This window comes from Ciconia boyciana, chromosome 11 (genome assembly GCF_034638445.1).
Source record: "Ciconia boyciana chromosome 11, ASM3463844v1, whole genome shotgun sequence".
In the NCBI taxonomy this organism is placed as follows: domain Eukaryota; kingdom Metazoa; phylum Chordata; class Aves; order Ciconiiformes; family Ciconiidae; genus Ciconia; species Ciconia boyciana.
The window spans coordinates 11,028,772-11,052,399 of NC_132944.1; the positions used below are offsets into that span (position 1 = coordinate 11,028,772).

Here is a 23,628-nt window from a genome sequence, read left to right on the forward strand (position 1 = left end):
CCAGCTGATACCACCCGAATAGAAGCCCAAAGGCATAGTCTTTCAAAGATAACACGTCTTTTCCTCTAGTTTCAACAAAAAATGCCCACAGTACGAAGATAAATTACCCACTCCACTTGTAATTGACATTAACATAGATTTGCAAGATCCAAAGACACATTTACATCACTTAAAAATGATGTTTAAATAATCACCAAAAATATCACCAAGTCTGGTAGGTTGTCTAAAAAGTTCATTAGGAATCCTTTTTCCCTCGTAGACATATAATTATTTTCTTGGATTTTAAACATGCGTTTCTTGAAGTGTGGCCCTAACTGTAAAATCATTACCTTCTTGCTCTTAATCATGAAAATATCCAAGAGAAGAAATATTTGATAATAACTTTTTCCTTCAAAATGCTACAGACTTACTAAAATCATTATTACTATTTTCTTCAACTGGAGGACAAGTATGAAGCACACATCAATTTCAAATTGCATTTAGGAGACTAATTACAGGCATTTATTTTTGAAAGCGTTGGCTGCAGCATGTGCTCACAACGGAGAGAAACCTGTCTCGCTGCTGGGAGCCAGATCCTGCCACCTCCGACACAACAGCACTACGGGGAGGAACTCGCTCTTTCCTGGAGTGTCTTTACACAGAGGAAGAAATAATTTGTAGCTGTATGCACGGTACCTAGAGATGAATTTAATAATCATAAAGATGAGACACCTCAAGCAGGAAAAACAGCAGCTGTTTAACAGCATGCAACGAGTGACAGTGTTTCCACGGGACGTGTCCTACCATGCTTTGGAGATCTGATGTCTCTGAGATGGGGGGTCTCTGGATGCTTCATCCTCTCCTTTTGCCTGCCTCTGCAAGCTGGGCTCTACTTTTAAAATTAATACACAGGCCCCAAGGTAAAAGCCCGTTGACTTCTCTAGATATCTTGGGTCACAGCAGCACTGCAAGTTTGGTCAAACCATGGCTGGACTGTGGTCGCAAGCTTGTTCCAGCAGCAGCAGTGGTAGCAATGATGTCCTACATGTGTATCACTGAATACTACAATAACACCATGCTGAAAATAATCTGCTGGGAAAACAGGAACAGATTGCTGATGTTACAGGAGACTGTGTCAAGGTGTGAGAGAGTCTCATTTCTGGAACACCACCTGAAACTTGGCATAGGTTGGGATTACGTTCATCGACATCTCAAGTATGCTCAACAACAGTTTGTGGCTGGTTATACGAAACACTTTCCTAGCTCTACAGGAGCAGATAAATGAACTTGCAAATTTTAGGGATCAGCCTAATTACTTTACACATACAAAAGAAACTGGCACTGAATCTGGATTCTAGATAACTCTCTAAACCTTCTCAGATAACCTTTTGCTAGAAACGGTTGTTCAAAAACAGCAGGACAAGATAACGCAAGAATGAACTGGAGTCGCTGACTTACTAAAGAAAGGTTCAATCATCAGAAAGCTGCTAAAGTGAAACAGATGGACAGCTAAGCTTTGTGGAGATACCACTTACAGAGTTATGCATACAAGCATACACTAGATATCTTGAACTACAGAAGCAACAGGATTTATTATATTTGCCAGACACGCACAAAGGAAAGAAAACAGGTCCATGTAACTATCCTTAAGAAGCAAGGAAAAGTTAGTGACCTGCTCCTAAAGAGAACTATGGCAAAACTGAGTGGTTTTCACCAATGGACTTCAGATCACACAAATCAGTGGTTTTTAGTGTTAGCACACACTAAACTACAAGTGTTTAGTGGTGAGTTGACAGACCCGCAGCCACAACAAGCTTATGTTAAAACACACTGTGATCCTCCAGAACAGCACAGAGCTAAAGCCAGCTTCTGCTGGGAAACAAATGGGCCATGAACACAAGGCCATCAAGCCTAGAACGGCTGCTTTCCAAGACCTCTGACCACTGAATCAAGTGGTTTCCTGGTTCATTTTAGTTCTATTTTGCAGAAAATTGGTTAAAGTAAGTTGACACACCAGTTATTTCAGATGTTCCAATGAAGTAGAGCCATCTTCTGCCATTGTCTTTGAAAACTAAGATGAATGCTGCATTGTCGATTCAAACTTCAAAAAGCTATTTGCAGGGTGTCATTTTTCATTTTGCCTAGGCAGGATGTAATGAAAACCCGACAAGTTATTGATGATTTGGTTACCTGTCTGCCTTAAAGAAATTGCACAGGTGCTTTATTTAAAAAAAAAAAAAAGTCAACAAAATGAATGCAAAACAACGATAGGAAGCATCCTTTGAGGTTTTATTTTCTGCTGAAGTGTCACTAGACTGTGTGTCCAAAAGCCAGTGCTGGCAATTTATCTCTCAAGTAATCAGTATAAAAATATTACCATGGTTTGTATCCTGGCACCAGACTGGGAAAGATGTGCTGTCTGTCCTATTGCCATTTTATTTCTGGCTGTTTAAAGTAATTAAGAACTAATTAGGAAGTCTGAGGCAACAAATAAGAAATTGGAATTTATACAACTTTTTAAGCTCAAGACACACTGAAAGAATAAGAGAAAAGCCTTTCTTTTCTTGTCTGATTTCACAATTTTTCCTTCTCAAAATGACATAGCATCGAAGTGAGTATGTTAAAATTCCTGTTACAAAAATAATACCTGAGGGGGTCTGTAAATCAACAGCCCTTGTGAGGAGGTCCTTAGGATGTGAACTCTTGAGAAAACCATGGCTAACCTCTTCCAGAGAGAAAAGTCTTTCTGAACAGTTTTGAAGTGCAGAAGACAACAAAAAAATTAGGTGAGAGCTTTCTGCTTTTCCTTGGCCACAATCACTCCAGCTCCTGGGAGCAGAGACTGCTGCTTTGGGCTTTACCCTATGACTCCTCCCGACTTTGTGCTGGCCTGGGCACTCAGGACAGGACGGAGGCTTGGCTTCCCCCAGGGCAGGGCTTCAGCTTTGTCTCCGAACTCTTCTCTCTCTCTTCTTTCTTCGTCTCAAACATTCTTCTTTATGAACAAATTAACATTCACTGCCCATATTAATAAGCCTGCAGGCACAGCTGTGTATCCAAGAGGCTTTTTAGCCACGGCTGCCTGGTGTCCTACAGCCTTGGACATGGGGCTCCTGATCTTCCTGGCAGGCCCCGAGCAGCAGACTGCGTCTCCTCCTGACGAGGCTGGGATTTCGGGGTGGCTCTGTTTGTGTTTTTGTTTGTGGATGGGTACAAAGCCCCGAGTCCTCATGAGACTCCCACTGCTCCTTCCCAGTCTCAAGTCCTCATCTTCTTTTCAGAAGTTACCAGTTCAAAACTGAACTTAGCCTTCGAGATAATCTCTGACTCTAGGCTACCGTGGAGAGCAGCAACGAAATACCTGGAAAAATCTGGACCTAAATTACTTAAATACTGAAGCACATAAGCCAGTTTTGAAAACAAATTGAAGCACTTTCTGGAAGTGCAGTTCTCCCTCCTGAACGTTATTTGACAAGGTCTAAGTTAGCTGGGCACTCTTTACACTTCCAAATGCTGCTGTGACTGAACTCAATGGGTAAATGCCACTATATGCTGCTTTTCTGCGCTTTTATTGGTTTCCAGCTTTTAAAAAAAAAATCTTCCTGCTTTAAGCAGTATGGCTTTGTGTGTGCAAGAGTGTGCTCATGTATCATGAAGCCTGTCAAGACTGCAAGATAATGGGACCAACTGGGAAAATTTCCATGAAGACAGTGAGCGTGCCTGGAGTATCTAGGTCACATCCTGCTCTAACAAAGTGCACTATGAGGGCCCCTTTATACAGAAACTTGTTTAATTAAGATAACAGATGTTGCTATTATACAAGTCATAGTGAGTGGCTGTTTAATTGGACACTTTCATATTCTTTGCTACCAGCACAGAACATCATTTGTTTTTTATGAATTTCTTTCCTTACAATTAAACTGTATAAACAATGCATGCACTGTATATTCATAGAAAAGAAACAGCTCTAATGATGTAAGGGCTTTACATGAACAAGAACGGGAGAAGAGCAATTTGTTTTGGGGCTTAAAAGTACTATTATTTTTCTGTCCTGGACTGAGTACACAGCTGGTGGCAGGGTAAACGTGGCTTTAGGAGAACATTAGGAATGAAGACCATTGTGTACATGTTTTAAACATTCATTATTTCAACGGAATACACATCAGATTTTGACACATGCAAGCTCTTACCAAGCGCATCAGATGATAGCTAACAACACTGCAGCCCCGCTCCCCTCTTCGCAGCGATGCCCCGAAGCACCCCAGGGCAGGGCTCTCCAACACGGGGCACCCGCTAGAGCCAGCACTAGCCCAGACCTAAATGCTTCACCCCGCTGCTGTACCACAGCCTGTCCCCATGCTTTGCCTGGTGGCTAGTAACAAACCACAAGACTGGCAGAAATATAGTATTTCCCTAAAAAAAAAGCTATCTTGGTTTTCCTGCACACCATCTACAGTTGGGGAGACAAGGAGAACGAGCGCAGCAGGAAGCCATGGCAGACCAAGAGACTGAACCATGACATCTCCCTCATCTGCTCTTGAACCACACAACGCTACAGCTTCACCTGTGGGAAATGACAGTATGTCTCTCTGACAGACTGATATCTAAAATGAGACACTCTGTGAGAAATAAATAAATAAATGTAATTATTAATGGCATGTAAATTAAAAGTCATTTCCGTAAGTCCAAAACAAGCACCTGAGAAAAGAGGAAAGACTTGCAGGGAAAGTGATGCAAATCTTGCCTTACAAAGCAGTGCCTAACAATCCCTTCCAATGCTACTCCAGCAAAATCATTCTATGCCAACAGCAAAATATATCCCTTGACCAATTCCATGAGAAATTTTCTTAAGATACTCTAACAAAATAGCCTCTGGTGGTAAATTATTAAAAGACAGTTCAATCTGTGCAGTGGAGTGACAAAATGCCCCAGTTTGTCGACACAGATCACAGGACCAGTCTCAGCTCTAACGTTAAACCCCAGTGCTCCCACGGCCGAGCCCTTGGACGCTGCGTGCGTGCGTACGTGACAGCACCTGCAGATTTGTTGGGCTGCAACGTTGTTCTTTCGTGGGCTACAGAAAACCATATGAAAATTAAGGGACATTTAATTGTTTTAAAATGAACTGTTTTAAATTAACTGCTGAATTAACTGGTTTAAATTATTTTAAAAATGCTTCCTGATCTATAGTTCAAAGAGAATTACAGTTCCATTGCAGGACGTTTGTCCAACAGTTTGGACCGTGGGAGCAGCTGTGACGGAGGCTTATTTTAATTTCAGCTGGCAGCGCTCTGCGTAGCTCCAGGATTTGTCTCTAATCACGCACAGCCTGATTCTCCCTCCTGCACCCAGGAAACCTGAACGAATGAGCCGGCAACTACAGTGACTTCTGATTTCCACCACTGCGAGGATGAACCGCTCACGCTTGCAACCGAGCACAGTTCTCCGTGGGAGCTGCGCCGTAATTATGAAGAAATTGAAAGGTTTCTGTGATAAGATCACCTGAAAATAAAGGTTTTAAAGCACTAGTCCCAGTAACAAATTTATCTAATGTTGTGGCATTAGATGTAATTGAATTATTATGAAAGGATTAACAAAATCCTGCAAGAACAATCTGACTGCTGTGACTTCCCCTCCTAACTCCTGCCGATGAATAATATATACAATGTAATGCCAGGAAATAATTTTCACAAATGGTAAATACTGCGGACTGGAGGATGCTTGGCTTTAGGAGTTCAGGAGTTTAAAGGAAAGACTCTCCATTAAGGACTTGCTTTCATTCACTTCAGTGTTATACAGGGACCATCAATTCACATAAATTTTTCCAGACTTATGGGTAACTATGGATTTCTGTTTTATATTGGTAAATCTCTCATTAAGTTACCCTCTACCTCTGTAACTCCCACTGACATCTAGAAACGATTGATTTGGTTTCTGAGACAGCTTTGGAGCGAAGTATAAGCACAGTTCAAATCATGTCTTTCGCATAGTGTAATAATTGCAGAAGACCATGTCTCTATATAATGCCTGTATGATACCTATAAGCTATGTATATGATGCCATAGATGCTATGTATTTATATCCAAAAACTCTCTTGTCATTGACTGTTATTTCACAAAATCAGGGGGATGAAGACATAAGATTATAAGACCAAAGTGCCACTGAGATTTAAATAAGAACCATAGGTTCTGGCTTCTACAGTCTGTGCACTCCTCACTCGAGGAGTTTTTGTCTGGTTTTGGATGCCAGCCCTCCTCAGGCAGCTGGGCAGTAACATTCTCCATCTCGATCTCACAGGCTTGAGTCCAGCGTCACTTCTGAGTCACACCAATGTAGCTGGGACATGAGAAAAGAGAACCTATGTAATGGGATTCCAGCTCTCCAAAATCTCTTTTCTGCTATTGTTGAGTCAGAATAAAGAAATTGGAGGTTAAACATATCTGGAAATATGAATATAAGAGAACCAAATGGCAAGTGAAAAACTTTCTGAACTCAACTCAAATCTTTCTGTCTGATGAATGATCTGACATGTCCCAAAGACACATCGCAGTTTTGCAATGACCAGAAGACAGGACTTACTTCCACCCTGAGCTCCCAGTGCTTGCTGGCTTGTGGAACAACTCCTTACCAGCTGCAGATCTCCACAACTGGCTCAAACTTCCAGGTTATATACGTAACTGTATATTGAAAGGGTAAAACGACTTCTGCCTGAGGAGTGTGCTGGGGCAAATGGGTCCTAAACACTACTTGTATACTACTGTCTCTCTGATGATGCAGCCTGCACAGCTTTATGGACACCTATCTAAAAGGTATCCCCTGCTCCTGAGCGAGGGTTTCCCAGAGCGTAGGTGTTTTTTAGTCATGTCTCCTATCTCAATGCTGTGGAAGGTGGGAGATACTGTGGCAGGCAGCAGGCTCACCTGCTCTTACTCCACCAGTGGCTCTATGAGGCTGACTTGTACAGAGTGGCATTAATAGGACTGAAGACCTTTCCCACAGAGTGTAACAGCCGTTTTGCACTGAAATGTGAAGGGAAGATCAAGGGTAGAAAATGATCTCTGTATCTTTACCTATATAGAAGTAGTCTTTGTTTCCAAGCAGCATTTGCAATATATCTGTATCTGTGCTATAGCTGTTTCTATATAAAATTTACCTTCTGGAGTCAGGCTACTAACATTATTTTGACTCAGTTAGGCCTCCAAGGCAGGATTTCCATTATTATGGAGATGAACTGCCTTTAATGACTGCAATAATATAATTGTACCCCAGGGCAGAATTTCTAATAACACAATTGCACAGTTCTCAACCACCAGTAAGAGATACCTTCAGGGCATGTGATTCATTAGGGGTGCGGTACACACTACCTCAGTCTCCAGAGCAGAATATGAAACCTAAGCCAATAAAGCTCTTTTCTTCCATGGTAGTTTCTGCCCTCTGGGCAAACATTGAACACCACACTTAGTTTTGCCTCCTGGACAGCAGTAGCCTCCAGAGCAAGAGTCCTGGCAGCAAAATCTGATGCACACTATTTCTGTCTCCAGCAAGGAGTCCCTAACATTACATTCCATCTGAAAAGTCACACAAGCCCCAGGAGAAATGCTTGAGTGATTGCCACGGCAGCCGTCAGGCTGTACATCAGAATTCAAAGCAAGGACTGACATTAACGTTGCTTTTAACTCCGCCTGGAATTGGAAGGACCATCTATATTGATTAACCTTCACATGATCAAGTTCAGTTTGGAGAAGTATCCAGATGTTCAGGTGCCTCTCTGAAACTTGAAGGACTCTTTAACGTCAGTTTAACCAGAGATTTCATTTAAGTTTCCTCTCCCACGCCTGTCTAAAAGTTCTGGTTTCTGCCCGAGATGAGGAGATTTCAGCAACAGCTTTTCTTGGCATCTTTCTTTCTATATTTCAACAGATTTTTTCAACAGCCAAGAAAGTTCTCGTTTGAAACCCACACATAAGCGTGGGTGTAGGGACGTACTAGGACTGGACTCCAGTCAATGCTGCTGTCCCCTGGGATGGCAGGAAGAAGATAACGTTTCAGCAACTGAAGAAACCAGAAATACAGCAACGTTAAGCAGAGGACCAGGCACCTGGCCTCTCCTGCCCGTGAAGTCAGACAGTGCTGATGAACAATGCCGTGATCATATAAGACAATATAATTTCCTAATTGCACATTTCACACAGTGTCCAGGCACAGACTGCAAGGATGGTGTGGTTAATAAAGGCAATGGCGAGGATTCAACACCCTTGTCCCCACGGGAGACACAACCAACTGCGTATAAGAACTAAATAGGTCCAACTGCCAAGTCAACGGAGCGGTGTTCATTAAGACATTTTGCCAGATAGGCCCCACTGGATGATCTGGCTGGCGGAAAAACCCCTGGGCTGAAGTAGCAGAAAATTTCACACCTGCTTGGGCACATTTCACGTCTGGTTTCCCATCCAGGGCTTGGTGCCCAGGTGGGAGGCTCCCGGTTCTGGCACGGTGTGCTCGGCAGGAGCAGGAGGAGCGTGGCGGCGAGCCTGCCACTGCCCCGAGCACCAACACCTTGGTCTTGCTGCGGTTTGCATTTGAGCTCAACACTGAGCTGCTCGGAGGACTGTGTTGTACTCACAACCTGTCCTCCCAGCCACTGCCTCAAGTCTGCCTGGGCATGGGGACTATGACCAGCAGACAGCAAGGTATATACTATTTAGCAAGTTTTTATGATTATACCTGCCTTTTGCCTGTATGCCTCAGCAGAAGATCGGTCAGGAAAATGCTGTAGGTAAAGCCTTACACTACTTACACAGATGTGTGCACCCTTCAGGGTGCTCTGGTGTGGACTCCCTCATGTCTACCATGGCACGACTTTAGGTGACAGGGTTTCACTGAAGGGAAATAATAGTGTCTCCTTTTCCCAGTTGCCTATTTTCACAAAGCTTTGAAGAAACCTGCTATTTTTGAGGTGTATGTCTTCCTCTCTTAACCTTGGTGGAAACCAGCTGAAACATCTACAGCCAGTTTAAACAACCAGTTCAAAAATTATTTGCAAGTAAACACACCGGCAACCGAGCTTCCACCTAGCCTTATGCTACCAGTGCATGAGCCACATTCCCTTGGGAAATCAGGATACAGGGGTTTCTGTTGTATTAAAGCATCCAACTTTTAGGTAAGTTTGCAGATGAAAAAGTAGTGCTAAAAAAAAAAAAAAAAATCACTTTGTTGTCAGCATTGGACAGTAGTGACCAAGCAAGAAACACAGTCACTCACATTTCTTTCCTTTCCTAAGCCCTTGCTCAAATAAACTAATGCTTTCTCTCTCACTCCTAAATTAAAATGAGGACTGTGCCATGCCTAGGAGAACAGCATCACAGAAAACAGCACATTTCCGCTACGGACTGTGCCAGCGAGGACAGGGGGACGGATGGAAGCTCATGGGCTGACACTCCAAAACTTCCAGTATTTAATACTTCCCATGCTTTGCACAATCTTCACCAGAAGAACAAGTTATTTCAGTTTTAAAAATCAATATACCTTGATCTATTATAACTTCGACCTCGCACAGCTTTGCACCCCAGCTGCTAGAGGAAGCTCTGTGTAATCGATCACCCAACTCTTTTTATCCCAAGAGGCGAAGTCGAACAGTCCACAGACAATAGCTTTGTAAAGACCAGGTAACAGGAGCTGAATAAGTCAGAAATAGGTTGTTCATTATTTTACTCATCTGGCTCTAAATGAACTATAGCTTTTCGCACACTCGTATACACCACGACAGTATATATTTCAATGCCCATTACAGGCAGGCAGGTTGGCTAGAGCAAGACTAGACTTTCCAAGATAAAAGAAGAGCTCTAACAGGTTTAAGCTTTTAAAAATAACAATTTCCTGTAATTTCTGGCTTTTTGACCTTTACTAACAGGACAGGATTTTTCCCATCAATCCAAGTGGCACATCATATTTTGGAGGACTGTCAAGGACAGCTCTCCAGGTCCTGCTCTCAGGTGCTGCACAAGTGGGACAGGTAACACTACTGCACCTCCACACAGTCAACAACAAATCACTCAAAACCATGCATGCAAATTTGAAAGGTAGGCTCCTACTTCCTCCTAATACTCTCCTTTTGAATTACAAAAAAAAGAAAAAAAAATATGACTGGGCCAGTCTGAGAAAGCTGTGTCCAAGTCAGGCATTAGGACTGCCAATTTAATTACTAACCCCAAATAATTCCTGTTTGCGGGACATTGAGTAATGTACCAGAGCAGTACAATTTGCAGTGGAGGGTTTTATCTCCTGGGAAATTTTCTGAAAAACAATGGCTATTTAGAGCAATGCGGAGGCAAAATATTTGCTTTTTAGAATGTATCTTTATCAGCTTCTTGGCAGGGATGCTATAATAGTACACAGAGAGTGGGATGAACACAATGGGAATAGAAATCTCACCCCCAGCTCCTTGAGACTGAACACTAGCTGTTTTCACATGTATTTGCAAGTCAATTTTGGGAAGCTATTAATGACAAATTTAGCTTTCATTGCTGAAAGCCCCTGGGTTGGAGCAAGCTAATGAAAGAAATGGTTACTTTAAGACATTACCTCTCATTTTCTCTTAGGATGTCTTTTCCTTTCTTCCAAGAATAAGTAGGTCTGGGGGAAGCTTTCGGCTTACACTCAATGATTACTTCACCACCCACTTTAACAAGCGTTAACTTTTTCAAGAGTGTTTTGGAAAAGTCTGGACCGATGGCTGAAAGGAAAAAAAGTTAAAAAAAATCAGAATTGCCCCTGGAAAAACCAAAGTCAGGCTCTTTTGAACATTACAATATTCCAGGGCTGCTTCTCACCTGCAATTCCTAAATGATCTGACTTTATGAACTATATGCACATATGGATGGGGCAGACAGACACCTGAATGCTTCAGCTCTTTACTTGTTTAGAAATGCACGTTCAGCTACAAATTTCAGAAACCAGTAACCTCAGCAAGCAGCAGAAACCCGGTGTCACATACATCTCATTTGGGGGAGCGCCCCTAGGAACTACGCCTGCATGAACTGTATAATGTATTTCCTTTTTTGTGTCATAACAGTGTGATCATAATTTTGTCGAACATTGCTATGCGCAGAGCAACAGCATGCAGGAAAATTGTCACAAACACAGAACCCATACAATTAATCAGAATTGAAATTTTTATGCTTTATATTCACAACTGTTGCATAAACAGGGTCTTTTATTTTCATGCTGTAAGGGTGGGACACCTTGACATGGCCAGATCCTGAACCAAGCAAAACAAAGCAAGACCTAAGTAGGCACCAGGGTACAAGGTACTCTCGAATCATCTTTCTTAGTCCCTCCAGGGCACGCTCTTCTGTTTTGTGAAAAACAGTCAGATATTCATTGAAGCAAACACCAAAGCCCTGCAGACAGTCTGCAGCCTGGCTGTAAGGCAGGCCTGGGAGGGAGGAGATGGTTTGGTTTCTGATTCCTGCCTCAAAGGATTTTTAACTATTTATTTGATGGGACCCGATGACAAGCAGAGCTTTGAGGCGGCTGCCTCTAGACTGACTCTGGTAGTGAACTCCCCAAAGACGACCAGAAGGTTTTACTTATATCAAAGTAGGACAATTAATTTTTTCAATATAGAAAGCTCTGAGCAAATAGGTGAGGCAGCTTAAGGGTTTCATGAACAACTCTTGCCCTGCTCATTACATCTTTGCTGACAGGAGCTTGCTTTCTGACAGATCAGCGGCAGCAAACGCTGCCCAGTCCTCTCTAATTCTCTCCATCCCCTTTGCTAGCTGTGTGCCTGCACCTGTGCCTCCTGCCCCATCCCCATATCTCCCGAGCTTGCAGCATTTTCCTCAACTTACTTTCTTGCTGCACCCTGGGAGGTGAGAGTTTAGATCACTGTGCATTGCATCTGCTTGATGCTCCATAAAATGATCTAAAGCTCACCTGAAGCATCTGGGAGACAAAATCTACCGTGTGATACAGAAAGCAAATTAATTTTTCTTAGGGCATCTCGTCTGCCTCAATTCTTCTGGATATCATTCCTGTCGCAAAAGAGTTGAATAAAACATAATACTACACTGATAATGGGAGGGGCTTTATGATCGAATAGATCTCATCTTCCACTTTCATGAATCAGAGTTCACTAATGTCTGAGCTGTCTTGTCTTCTATGTCTAATCATAGATGGCTGACTTCATTTTAGCATAGAGGAAAACATGTATGTTATTAAAGTCTATAAAAGAGCCATCTGAAAACCAACACCGGTGATGTAAACCATTTCAAAATTAAAGTAAGCATCCTGAGGATCACTTCCCACCAATGCAGTCAGAACCAGATGGATTATTATTTATATCATATTATCATAATTAATACATTGTCACTTCTGGAAATAATTTCTCAGATGATTGTCCAAAGTTTATGAGCAAAATAGATTTTTTAATAATCCTGTTATTTCCAGCTCTGTAGTGAATGGTTTAGAATTGGTTTTTTACAAGTCATTTACTATTTCCTTCTTGGTCCTGTGTGAGGTAGAGGAGTTGCACAATACAGGTTTTATTCTGTGACATTCAAAATGTTGTCATCTGACATTTAGAAACTCTGGGCTCAGTTGTCAGTGCTTCCCTGTGCCACTTTAGGGGTAATGCATTTAATTTCTTCACACCTTGTTTGTAAAATGAGGATTTTAATTACTTTTTTTCACTCTAAGCCCATCCCTTTTTTTTTTTTAAACATTTAGCCTGAAAACTCTTTAAGGCAATGACTGTATCTTACTATATGTTTTTACAATGCCCAGCACAACAGGATCCCGGTTTTAGCTGAAGACTCCAGGCAATATAATTGGCAACAATAATAGAGAAGAATCACTCTGAGAAAAGCTCTGTCTGTAATTTTCCATTTCTCTTTTTCACGTGATTTTGCTGTAAGTCTCACTTGCTATTAGTGGTGTTTAATCATGTCAAGTGCTTAACTTCAGGACCTTTTAAAATAACCATTTTTATACTCAGAAAGATCTGTTTAAAAGTTAACATTTCTCTGTGAGAACTCAGAATATTGACCTCCTTTGAAAACCCTAGCGAAAAGGAAAACATCCTGTTTTTCTTTAAAAATATGCCAAATTAAATCACAGGTCCATAGAAATTAATCTGCAGCACATCATTCTGCTACTTTTCATGTGACATACAGAAGCACGATTGCATAATCCAAATGAGAAGTCAGCCAAAAACACGTTATCTGGCAGGTTTTTAAGAGCAGGCTCTCCAAGGTCTTTGCTTTTTGTGGAGACACGAGGTCGGCTCCTGGGTGCTGTGGGACTGCCAGGCACGGGGAGGCACTGGAGGTACCCATCAACAAGGGCAAAGTCTCTGTCTTCTGAGAAGATATGTCTTCCTCCAAAAGGCTGATTTTTACCAGGGTTTTGAATAGAGAGGAAGAGCATCAGTGGGTTTATTTCGATTTCTTTCACGCAGTAACACATCCAATAAATCTTAGCACTGTGAAGTCTAATTTATTGAGCTTTATTGTACTTTTCCTGAACAGCAACACTGACAATCTTTCAAATGAGTTTTTTTTCTATGCAGGCATCTATCGCTGCTGATAAAAAATGACCGATAATTGGAAATGCCATAATCAGAAAAGACCTCATGCTTTGTTCTTCAGGATAAAGTGGGGAATGATGCTATTGAACATTCACTTTGAAAACAACTAAACCACTATTTTGTAATCCTGAATTCTATTTAACCCTTTGAAACTACATATCCATGCTGACATATCAGTTTCCAGGCCTGCCACTCATACAAGAGCAACGTTTGTGAATGAAGTACAAACTTGCAGGACAGCTGAGGCTGGCAGGGATCTCTGGAGATGGTCCCATGCCACCCCTGCTCAAGCAGGAGCAGCTACAGCAGGTTGCCCAGGGCCATGTCCAGTTGGATGTTGAGTATCTCCAAGGACAGAGATACCACAATCTCTCTGGGCAAGCTGTTCTAGCGTTCAACCAACCTCATAGTAAAGAAGTTTTTCTTATGTTTAAATGGCATTTCCTGTGCTTCAGTTTGTGCCCATTGCCTCTTGTCCTGCACTGGGCACCACTGAGAAGAGCCTGGCTCTGTAATCTCTACTCCCTCCCACCAGGTATTTAACCACCTGGATTCACAGGAGCTTCTCCTGATATTAACTGGGACAAGTAAAGTAGGTGTACACAAAACAGGTGGGGCAGAAGTTGTTTTTCTTGGCGAGGGTTTGGGATGGGAGCATTACAATTGCCATTAGAACGGTGAAAGGTCTATTTAGACAAGTGGTTTTTCAACATTTCCTCAAGAGAGTCAGCCTCTGCAGCCCACGAGCAGGCAGTTACTGTCCAGTATGCTCTGAACTGCAATAGTCGGGTTTCTCCATAAACGTTTCTAACCAGCAAGAGGTTGAGTGAGCTTGCCAGCTCTCCGTGCTCAGTCACCTGGATGAATATGGGAAGATGGAATGATGTAAAAAAATCTGTTCTATGTCTATCCACTTTCTCAAGTTTTCATTTCATGCCTTACTTAAAAACAAAAACTTGTCAAAGATCCTCAGTAGCCCTTCAGATGCTGAAACTTGGCAAAACCAGCTTGGGTGAAGGCTTTGCCGGTTTTGGAACGTCTGCAGTGTTCAGGAAGGTAAACTTACCGATGACACTTAGTTCTGCACTGGCAAAAATAATGCCATGTCTGTTTTCCGCTACACACTGATACATGCCGGCATCCAACAGGCTGACGTTCATTATCGTGAGCGAGCCCTGCTCTAGCTGAACTCTGCCCTGCAGGAAACAGTAAAACAAATAAAAAAGTAAATAAGGAGATCCTTCCCTGGAACATAAACCCAGTGGTTGTGCTGTATTTTATACCAAGGTGGACAAAAAAAAGTAGCAGTAATGGGAAGAATTTGCATGCTCCAATCTATTTGTCTGCCAGCTAAATTTATGTCAGGTTAGATACTAAATGGTAAAACCAATACAGTAGTTGGTAAATGCAACTTAAATTGGAGGACTTTCCCTTGACTCCTCATTGATTTAATACCCAAACCATTTAGAATAATATCCCTTTCAAACAGATAAACTTGAATCAAAAAATACACTTTTGTTCCATAGTAGCGTATCACAGCCAACCGTATTCTTTAAAACATTTAAAACAATGGTATTATGAGCATATATGGCAATGAAGGCTAGTAAGACTGGTTGCCATCTCAGCTAGCATGGACAGAAATACTTAAAATCCTCTGCAGTTTACTGAAAACAATATAGATGTTAATAATTTAATGATCCTTTACTTCATACCAGCCACTGACGTGATTTAAGTACAGGACCATCTGCTAGTGACCAGCATGAAGCAAGCAAAATTAGAGTGTGGAACAAAAGACCAGGGTATCATTTGTCAGCCTAGGGATATGGAGCTCGTGTTATCAATTTTAATAAGTACAGCAAAGTGTTCCCTCCCTACCCAGGAGTTTCACCATCTAAAAAAATAGTAATATAAAGAGCTATTTGCTTTCTACTTGGCCGTAGGGCAGAAATTTAATGTTTGTGCAATCTTTATCAGGGTTTGATCAAATCTGGGCTGCCATATTCTTTCACAATAAGTGAAGGGAAGAAAATGCTGGCTTACTGTGAAACCAATGTTTTGGTGACTTGTTTTACTTTGTGGTTATAATGGGGGGGGATCATGGGACTGAGCGATGACACTCCAGCAAGAGGCTGGGCAGACAGGGCGGTGGGAGGGGGTGCATTTCCCCAGCTCCTGCACACCACCCTTCTTTAGGCAGCTCTTCGTGTCCCTGGAAATGGCAGGCCACACTCCTGGTCGCCTGCACAGGGACAGAGCTCGGCAGGAGGAGTGGGAACACCATTAAAGACCAGCAGAAATGCTAAGCTTTCATTAGCAGCCAAAGTAAAAAAATAAAAAAAAATTAATCCGGGGCGATCATTTTTTGGCTGCAGGCTCCACAGTCCCATTCAGCCATTCCCTCTTCTTCACAAGGGTCTCTCCACTCTTAGGTTTCTATCACGGATCCTTCACTTCAGGGAGGACCTCTGAATGTAGAGCTGTCGTGTGTCCCACTTGTCACTAACAGCAGCTCTCCTGAAGCCGGACAGAGGTGCCCACCAGGCGTTGCAAGGAATTGCCTACCCAGAGGGGGGATTTCAGAGCACCGCCATCCTTTCTATTTCCATTCCAAAAGTACTAAAACATGCAGAGATGAGAAAGCTGGTGGAGCATGAAAGCACTTGCAGAGCCTGTGACCCTCCTCCCCGGTGAAGGGCTCCAGCAGTGCCTACCTGGGGCAGCAGCGGCTCCCCGTCCTTCAGCCAGCGGTACGAGGGCTTCGGTCTCCCGCTTGCTCGGCATTCCCAGATGACGCTTTCCTCTATGGCTGCGTGTGCATCGCTGATTTTCTGAATCCAGTTGGGCTGAGCTGCAATGCAGAAGTAATGACTAAAGCCTTGTGTCTGTAACCAACAGCGTGCTCTCTAGGCGCAAGCAAATGGCCATTTCTTTCTTTATTAGCACATTTAAGAGTTGGATTTAATAACATGTTTAATAATTGCTAAAGATTATTTTTTTTCCCTGAGTCCAGTTCTGCTTTCTGAAGGTGGCACGTGCAAGATCAGAACCTGTTTTCATTTTATTTTTAATAAAAACACTTAATGAAAAAGAGTAGTTTCAGAAATCCTGATCATTGTACAAAACCAAAGCAACAATTCATGTGCTGCCCCAGTGGAATAAATGGCACTGTTAGACCCCTGGTCCTTCAAATAGAGACATTTTCTTCTTCAGGATCTATATGACTTAGGCTTCAAAGCTCTAAAATTTAGCATCCAACTTCAAAACTTGTAATTTAGAAGTACCTCTGCATTGAAATTAAGGTTATTCCAGTAACCTAGGCCTGCACGGTTATAGGTACTACTTCAGGTCCAAATTCTTGGTCTTTTCTTAGATTAGGGCCATATGTACAAGTACTGCCATAGGAAGATGTTCCATGTGTATGAAAAATCTCTGAACTCAATAATTGCATTAATTAATGTTGCACTGAACAACCCTGGAAAGTCCAAAAGCAGATATTGGAGATACATTTTGCTAGAACTTGGTGAAAACTGGCACTGGCAGTTTTCAGACACTTATGAGATTATAATTTTAGTTGTGTTTCACATATTTTTATCAGAGTTTGTTGTTTATTGCCTTTTTTTTAAATACAGCTTAAGTTTAGCCAGACTCCACATATAAATTAAATTCTGCTAAAACTGCCATGTATTTTTGGAGACCATACAAAACCTCTGACTTTCTTATGTTACATTCATAAACCCTATCTGTCCAGATATACCTACAATACTTTTCAGAAAGTCCCATTAAAAAAGAGAGTGAGTCCAGATTTTTTTAAGGGTCATTTGCCCTATTTTGACACAAGAAAATCTGAGAGACTTAGTAGGAAGATATTACCAGCAGAGGTCTCCAAGAACCTGGTTAATACTTTTTCCCATGTAATCAGGTTAAAAAAAAATTAAGATTACTCTAAAACAGGTAACAACTTCATATATCTCCTTTGGACAGGGACAGGGGCCAGAAAAAGGTCTGAAAGGATAAATTAAAAAATATATCAAAATGGTAAGTTCAACATACAGTTGATATGATTATACCCAAAATATTGGTATGTCTACCATGATGTGATGCTGGATATACACATTCAGAGAGCTGAGTGCCTTTTAAAACTGTGTTCAGGCTGTGACAGATGTGTGCTTAATCCCACACCTACCACACTGCACACTTCTCACGGTGCCTACAAAGCACAGAGGAAAGCTGAAGAATTTTGCACAGCATCTTAACTCCAAGGGACTTGCAAAAAAAGAAGAAAGGCGAACTGAACGTAATGACAATGCAGAAGCAAAAGAAGTGGCTGAAAAGGAGAGGCAAGCAGTGTTTACTTCTCTGACTGCCCCTCCTGCCCCCGTAATATTTTAAGCTTCCTTATTATCTGTATCAAAAGAGGTATGAAAGGGAAAGCTTTTAAATGTAGGAAGACGAAAGTCAATTCTGTCGTCTGGAGTAAGAACTTGAACAATTCCATCGAACTGAGACACCCTGCGCAACTGCAACAGGTTCAGTGGCTCAAGGACATTTGCAAATTACTCATGAATTTACATATTTACTATTCTAACAGTATCCAACTCATAATTTTGAAGAGAGTCTTATGATACCATAAAAGGAGCTCTATAAAACCAAACAGATCCATTTGCCTTTTTTGCAGTACTGAACGTTTTACTGATTTCCCACATGTAAACAAAAAACATTCAGACAAAACAACTGAAAGTAACCTGTAAAACAAGAAAATCCATGAAAGGTAAGGTGGGTTCTATAACATATAAATGTATGCTATGTAAAAAGAAAGATAACTCTCATGTGAGGAGGAAAGAAAATTCAGTATTTATCCTTATTTCAGGCAGACTCCCCAAATAAGGAAAATGCTCACCCAACGCAGCAGAAGACTTTACCTGTCCAGTCTTTCTGCTGTACTTTGCATGTTGCACATCTCAACTCCTGCTCTAAGCAATGGTGCTGAGATTTAAATGTGTGGTGCTGGAAGCGCTGGGAGCTGCCACCCCTGCTACTCATTTCACTCTTTTGTGCAGCACCCGCGAGCCACAGCCTTGCACCGCGTGCCACTCTTCACCCCCTCCAGTCATTTTAACTAGTTAAGCTGTCTATCCTAAAGCCATTTATGATGCAGACAACTACACAATGAGCATAATAGGTCAAAAAATAAATCTCAGTGAAAACCGGAGGAGTCCTTTGTTTCATAGGAGCTTCATTCTCTGCTGCTCTTTGGGAGACTTTTCCAATTAGGTCAACCTCTCCTTTCAACAGTTCATTTCAGAGAATAACAGGCACGCTCTTGACTTAATCTTGGGTAATACACAAGGGTTGGTTCATGCAGCAAATATGTTTGAGCCACCAAATGAGAGTCGCCATAATATAATGAAATCTGACAGCCTCCCATTGGGGATCACACCAGGACGTGGTAATGTGACACAAGATTTCAAGCACGATAATTAAAATAATTCAAATAAGGATATGAAACCAGCTCCATGCTACAACATTTTCTGGTATAGCAATATTATTTGAGATAATGACAAGGTTTAATTTGTGACTGGTAGTCGTGTTCCAGAAAAAGTCCTTCGGATCATTTCAGTGGTGCTGACCAAAGACTAATTCTTTCATATGATGGGTCTGGAAATATTTTGGCCCTATTTGGAGTACTTAGATATTACTGGCCTTGGAAACATCCCGGAGGAAAAATCTGGTACTAAAGAAAAAGATTACATGGAAGCTGATTAAGAATTCATCTGAGTCGCAAGAAAAATTCACATGCTAAATCTATAAAGTGGAAGAGAAAGCTTAGAAATATAAGCATGACTCTTACGTAAGGATAGCTTTAAAGAAAAATATCCCTCTCCTAGGTGATGAGAGCTGTCTGGAATTTGTCCTCAGGGGGACAGGAGAAAAATTATGGCAGCAGTTAGAAAAAAACCTGTTTACCTTTGATCACCTTCCAGTCTTCACCAATGCAAAGTGGGGCATTTTAAACCAGGTGATTAGGAAAGTATGCCCAAATATACTCCTACTTCTCTAAGACCAAAAAAATCCAGAATGAGTCTGTCCTTCATTGTAATAAACTGAAAGGCAAAAGTAGGCACTGGAAAGCTGGACCAGAAATCATGTCCTAAAAGGCATTTGAAAATGAAAGGACACAGCTGGTGATGATGCATCGTATCAGAAATGAGTAACAAAACCAAAGTATTACAGGAGCAATGTGAGAAATAAACCAGAAATAAATCTGTAGGACTTTGCAATCGTCTGGGAGTTCAAAACAACCAAAAAGACTAAAGCAAATGAGGTACTAATACATATACAGAATCCAATTCTCGGTCGGTATATATTGATTTCAGTGTTCCTAAGCCAATTTATAGCAGCTGATGACCTAGTGCAGGCTGTGTAATTCATCATTAATGGCAGATGAAAGGCTGAATGACTTGTCCATTACTATATCTATTCTAAGGAGATTGAGACTGAGCCCAGGATCAGAAAAGTCCAAAGACCAGAAAGCCAAGCATAAGAAGTAAGAAAAACAGATGGGAAAAATACATGAGTAATTAAAAATAAAGAATGCAGCCAGTGTATAAGGTTTGTGCAGACAAGTGCACGCGTCATCTTGGTCCAAATGGGGATATAGCTTCTGTAAACAAAACCCATATGTCCCTAATTTGTTATCTTTCCCAATGATCACAGGAATGTGAAACCAGACTTTAAGTTATCACTTTTCCTCTTCTCTTCCTTTCCTCCTCTTAATCTCTTTCTCCTGACCTCTACTGCCAATTAAGGACTATTTGAAATCTATACAACTCTCAAAGCTGTGCAAATCCTCCACCAAAGTCATTTGCTTGAATGTTGCACCTAAATGATCTCCGTTTGTCTGCGTCTTTGCAAAGTTCACCAGATACTGCCACGTGGGCAGGATGTCTCCTTTCTGCCTCTCTAGAAGACTGACCATAATGAACCAACCTGGGAGTTCTGCTTGGGACTAAAATATTAAACATCAGAGCAAAAGAAACAGAGGAAAATTTGAAGGAGTTAACCTAGCTGGTAAAAATACTTAAATTGTCCCTACCTCTTATTTACTTCCTGTTCCATAAGCTATTCTGCACCATTACATGACTTTCTCCCCAGTTAGGCTGGGCACCAACTGACTGCAGGTATTACAGGCACATTCATAAAAACAAGTCCTCTGGGATTTAGTTATTTTTTATCCCTGATTCTCTAGACTGAGGCTACCCAGGGGAGTAAAGGAGGTGTGGGGTGCTCTATGAATAGCCTTCACACTTCATTTCTCATACCTATTTGTATTTTTGCTTCTCCTGCTGGAGAGCTATTTTTCCAAGCCAAAACGATAATAATTTGAGCACTTTTTCTGAATCTCCTAAAAATTGATTTCTCTATAAGCAGGTTTCCAGCAATCCCTTGGAAAAGGAAAAGTGGAGGAGAAACATGCCTGTTCTCTGTGCAGAAACTTGTTCTGGATGCAAGACTTCCCTTAGGCAGCAAGTTATTCAAAACTCAGAGTTACTCCCGCCTGCACTAAAGTCTGAGAAAATACATATTCCACTGGCAGGAGCCAAGACATCCTCCCTCCGAGCAGTGATTTTCCCCAGGGCGAGTGTAACCAACCGAGATTGGGCACTGCAATGATTGCTCCCACAGCCAACGGCCCCTTTCTGGAAGGACGGATTTGGCTGCTGCCAAGTCTTTAAGTGGTGGTTAACCAAAAGTTAAATTGGCACAATATTCTGAAACAACACAGGATTTGAGAACTTTAAATAAAATGAACACAGAGGTGCTTGAAGGTGAGAAATCAATTGGCAATGTATCTGTGTAACAGGTAGCAAACTGGGTTTTCTAGTGAGGCATGTCAATTATAATTAATAATAATATATACTTGTCCTATTTATGTGATTTTTTTTTTGTATTTTTATCAGTCCAGAAACTCATTTTATTTCAAGTGGCTTTGAATTTTCAGTGAATTATTTGTGATCTGGGACCTAAATGGAGTAGAGACATACAACTGCCTGATTTTCACTTATGCAAATTTCCTTTTTAGACCTCTAACCATAATGAAGAGCATAATATGGTTTACATTTGAGGTTGTTTTACAGAGCGGCATAAAGTAGCTTTTGCACAAATAAAACACAGGCCCACCGATGAAAGGGGGACTCTTTTCACTGCAAAATTAAGGAGCCACATAAATTCCTGGTGGGACTTTGATTTGAGAAGTATTTCATCTGAAAAGCAGTCCAGCCAATTAAATGGCTTCTGCTGAATATCTTACAAAATGCTGCAAAGAACTGTAATTAGTTACAAATAAGTCTGTCTCTCTGCTAATGCGGATGCTGCTGTGCTGACACTTTTAGAAACCATTTTAACTGCAATTTTTTCCTCCTCGCCTTGGCTTGCCCGCAAGGTGCTGGGCAGGGAGCTGATGAGCTCAGGCGAGAGAGATGCTGGAGGACCCCAGAGCAACACAGGCAACGCCAAGTCAGCACCTGCATCAATGCCGGCTGAAACTGAGCCATTTTGGTACTGGGATATTTTCCCTCTTTTCCAGGCCATGTAAGACAGCGTTGATCCAACTGGAAAGCGCAATTCCAAATTGCATGGTTTTGGTCATAATTCTGGCAGACAAATGTTCCCAGTGGTGGTGCAGCTCCTCAGCCCCAAGCACCCCTGCCTGTACTGGGGTGCCTGGTTCCAGCCTAGCAGCCCTGCCTGCACGGCGGAGCAGCCTCCCCCGGTGCTGCTTTCCTACTGCTGTTGCTACCAGCCCCATTAGATGTGCTTATATTTGGATCACCTTGACTGACAGCTGTTGTTCTTGTTTTCTGTTATTCAGATTATACATGCCGTTGGGGTGGGGGATACCAAGATCTTGTATTGTCTCATCAGACAGAGCCAATATAGGAAAGTCTAAATGCACGCTGAAGTGGAGCCCAAGGAGTAAGCACTGGCATAACCATCTTATTTCACACTTTGCATTAAAAAATACACTCATATTTTTAAGAAGTCCAGGAGAGCAATATGCTGGTGTGGTGGTACAGAGACCTCTGACGATGGCCAGGAGGGAGAACCCAGCCAAGGCACGTTAGTGGAGCTGTAGAGGGGCGCGAGGCTCTTGTCCATTGTGGGAAAGGCTTTGAGCACAGGGATGAGCAGCCACAACAACGCCTTATGAGTTCACTGTGCTTGTGCATCTGACCGTTGCCTCTTGTCCTATGCTCACGACAACCTTTGGGTTGCAACTGTCTGTCTGACAAAGGATGATCTAACTGAAATGGCATCTAAACTTAACATGAATGGAACAACATCCATGATGATAATAAATAAGCATCTCCTTGATGGTTTTATGAACGAAAAGGCAATTTCTTTTCAAATTAGGTAGCTAAGGTAATCTGTTTACTGTACTTCTGCCAAAAAAAAAAATTGTTGGCATTGCTTTTTGCTCAGGATATAAATCTTAGCCTCATGGAGGCTTATCAAATTTAAAATTTATGAGCAGCCAGATTAAAAATAGAATCAGGTCAATGGGAGTGCTTCCGAAATGCTGCGGATCAAAAGACATAGCTGACGGCGTGGCGGACCCTTGCTGCCGAGTTCAATGGAGAAGCAGGCACTTGAAGCAGAGGCGTCAGTGCAGCCAGCGCCGTGGCAGTGATGTGCTCCGGCCGTGCCGACGCCGGCTCCCGCTGGGGACCTCACCTGCCTCGGCCACAGGGATTGACCTGGCCTGGCTCACAAAGGCACAGGGTCTGCGGGGAACAAGCTGCCAAGTCAGGAACACAGTGCGACGTGCATTTATGGCTGCTAAATGAGGGTGGAAAAAAAGAGATTTTTGCAGTTTTAATTTGCTAGTTCTCAGGAGCCAATTTGAGGTACGTGGTATCTGGTTACGAACGGCAGACAGAACAAGAGACGTACGGCAAGAAAACAAGTGGTATGTCATTCAGAGTTATAATAGTCAAGGAAACAGGTATAAGTCACTGTAATTGCATTAACATTAACATGTTTTCTATTGTGTAGGTCTATCT

The 23,628-nt window shown here is 42.0% G+C and overlaps 1 protein-coding gene across 2 annotated transcripts in view; it reads right to left on the bottom strand.

Annotated features, from left to right (window-relative positions):
• LOC140657952 (contactin-4) overlaps positions 1-23,628 on the bottom strand; it is a 258,606-nt gene that overhangs the window by 50,920 nt on the left and 184,058 nt on the right. For both annotated transcript variants that reach the window (XM_072875734.1, XM_072875733.1), the window contains exons 9-11: positions 16,279-16,415; positions 14,634-14,763; positions 10,561-10,711 (exon numbers count right to left, since the gene is read on the bottom strand). In XM_072875734.1, coding sequence (XP_072731835.1) covers positions 10,561-10,711; positions 14,634-14,763; positions 16,279-16,415 — 418 coding nt within the window. The remainder of the gene's footprint in view (positions 1-10,560; positions 10,712-14,633; positions 14,764-16,278; positions 16,416-23,628) is intronic.